Consider the following 1,646-nt stretch of genomic DNA (forward strand, 5'->3'; position numbering starts at 1 on the left):
AGCTCTCCATCGTTCGCAAAGCGAACTCTACCAAAGTCCCACATACGCCTCTAAGCTTAGGCATATGACACTCCGCTTAATTAGTCGTTCCTCTCAGTCGAGATCACCCGACCTTCCACTCAACGAACCTTTATCAACAATTGCTCACTCTCATGGAGAAGAGCGACCAATCCGACACAATAATTGCGTCTATCGCAATATCATTACTTCATCATAACCTTCGGCCTAACCGACCCTTAAGTGGGTAAAGGTGATGGAGGCAATTTTGCTCAAGGCATCTGCTTTCTTGTTCTGACTTCTTCTGACATGTTCTATCTCGAAGCCTTTAAACTGCTCAATGAGTTCCTTCAATTTTGCCAAGTATTGTTGAATAGTGGGGCATCTTACTTCGAAGGTCCCTGTCACTTGGTTCGCTACTATTTGAAAATCGACGTATGCCTTGAGATGTTGTATGTTAAGATCTCTTGCCAGCCTTAGTCCAGCAAGTAGGGCTTCGTACTCTGCCTCGTTGTTTGTCATGCTGAACTCAAAATGTAAGGCATAAGTGAATTCTTTTCCTGCAGGGCTTACTAACATGAGCCTTGCTCCGGAACCATCAGAACTTGGGGCCCCGTCCGTAAATAACTTCCATTCTTCGTGCTCGATTGGCGGAACGATGATTTGTGTTGAAGGCATTTCTTCTTCTTCGATTGTTTCGGCTATGAAGTCAGCCAAGATTTGTCCTTTGATTGAGTTTCTCACTTGAAATTCTATGTCATGTTCGCCCAACTCGATGGCCCATTTGGCCATCTTTCCAAATTTCTCCGGTTTTATGAGCACTTATCGAATTAGTTTATTTGTCAAGACAATGATTGGGTGAGCCTGGAAATACCTTCGGAGTTTTCACGCAGTGTGCACTAGTGCCAGCGTTAATTTTTCTAGCTCGGGGTAATTGACTTCGGCCCCTTGGAGCGTTCTGCTGACGAAGTATATTGGAATTTGGCTTCATGCCCTTTCTGCGATTAGTACGGCACTGATACTTTCCTTGGATGCTGCTAAGTAGACATATGGGGTTTCCCCTTTGTCTGGAGAGGTTAACACCGGGAGATCTGAAATGTAAGCCTTCATCTCTTTAAAGGCATGGTGTGCTTCGTTGGTCCAAGTATTTTTCTTTTTGCCCAAATAATCCTTGAGGATTTTGAAGAACGGTAGCTGTTTCTCAGCTCCCTTTGATAGAAAACGGCTAAGCGAGGCCAATTTTCCATTCAAGCTTTGTATTTCCTTCAAAGTACTTGGAACTTTGAGCTCTTTGATTCGGGCGACTTTGTCTAGATTGGTTTGGATTCCTTTCTTCGTTATGTAGTAACCAAGGAACCTTCCTTTTTCAACGCCAAAAGAACATTTCTTTGGGTTTAGCTTCATATTGATCGACCTTAAGGTTTGAAACGTCTCCTCTATGTCGGTTAAGAGGTCAGTTTCCCCAATGCTTTTGATCACCATATCGTCGACATAAGCCTCTAGGTTTCTGCCCAACTGCTAATGGAAGGCTTTATCCACTAACCTTTGATAGGTTGCTCTGGCGTTCTTTAACCCGAATGGCATTTTCTGGTAGCAGAGTATGCCTTTGCTGGTATAGAAAGAGGTTTTCTCTTCGTCCTCCTTTGCCA

At 43.8% G+C, this 1,646-nt stretch overlaps 1 protein-coding gene across 1 annotated transcript; it reads right to left on the minus strand.

Annotated features, from left to right (window-relative positions):
- Nucleotides 1-225: 225 nt before the first annotated feature.
- Nucleotides 226-789, minus strand: LOC139859339 (uncharacterized). Its single transcript, XM_071848132.1, has one exon. It carries the CDS (start codon nt 787-789, stop codon nt 226-228), a length of 564 nt encoding a protein of 187 aa, XP_071704233.1.
- Between the last annotated feature and the right edge of the window lie 857 nt (nt 790-1,646).

Source organism: Rutidosis leptorrhynchoides, chromosome 7 (assembly GCF_046630445.1).
Source record: "Rutidosis leptorrhynchoides isolate AG116_Rl617_1_P2 chromosome 7, CSIRO_AGI_Rlap_v1, whole genome shotgun sequence".
Lineage (NCBI taxonomy): Eukaryota > Viridiplantae > Streptophyta > Magnoliopsida > Asterales > Asteraceae > Rutidosis > Rutidosis leptorrhynchoides.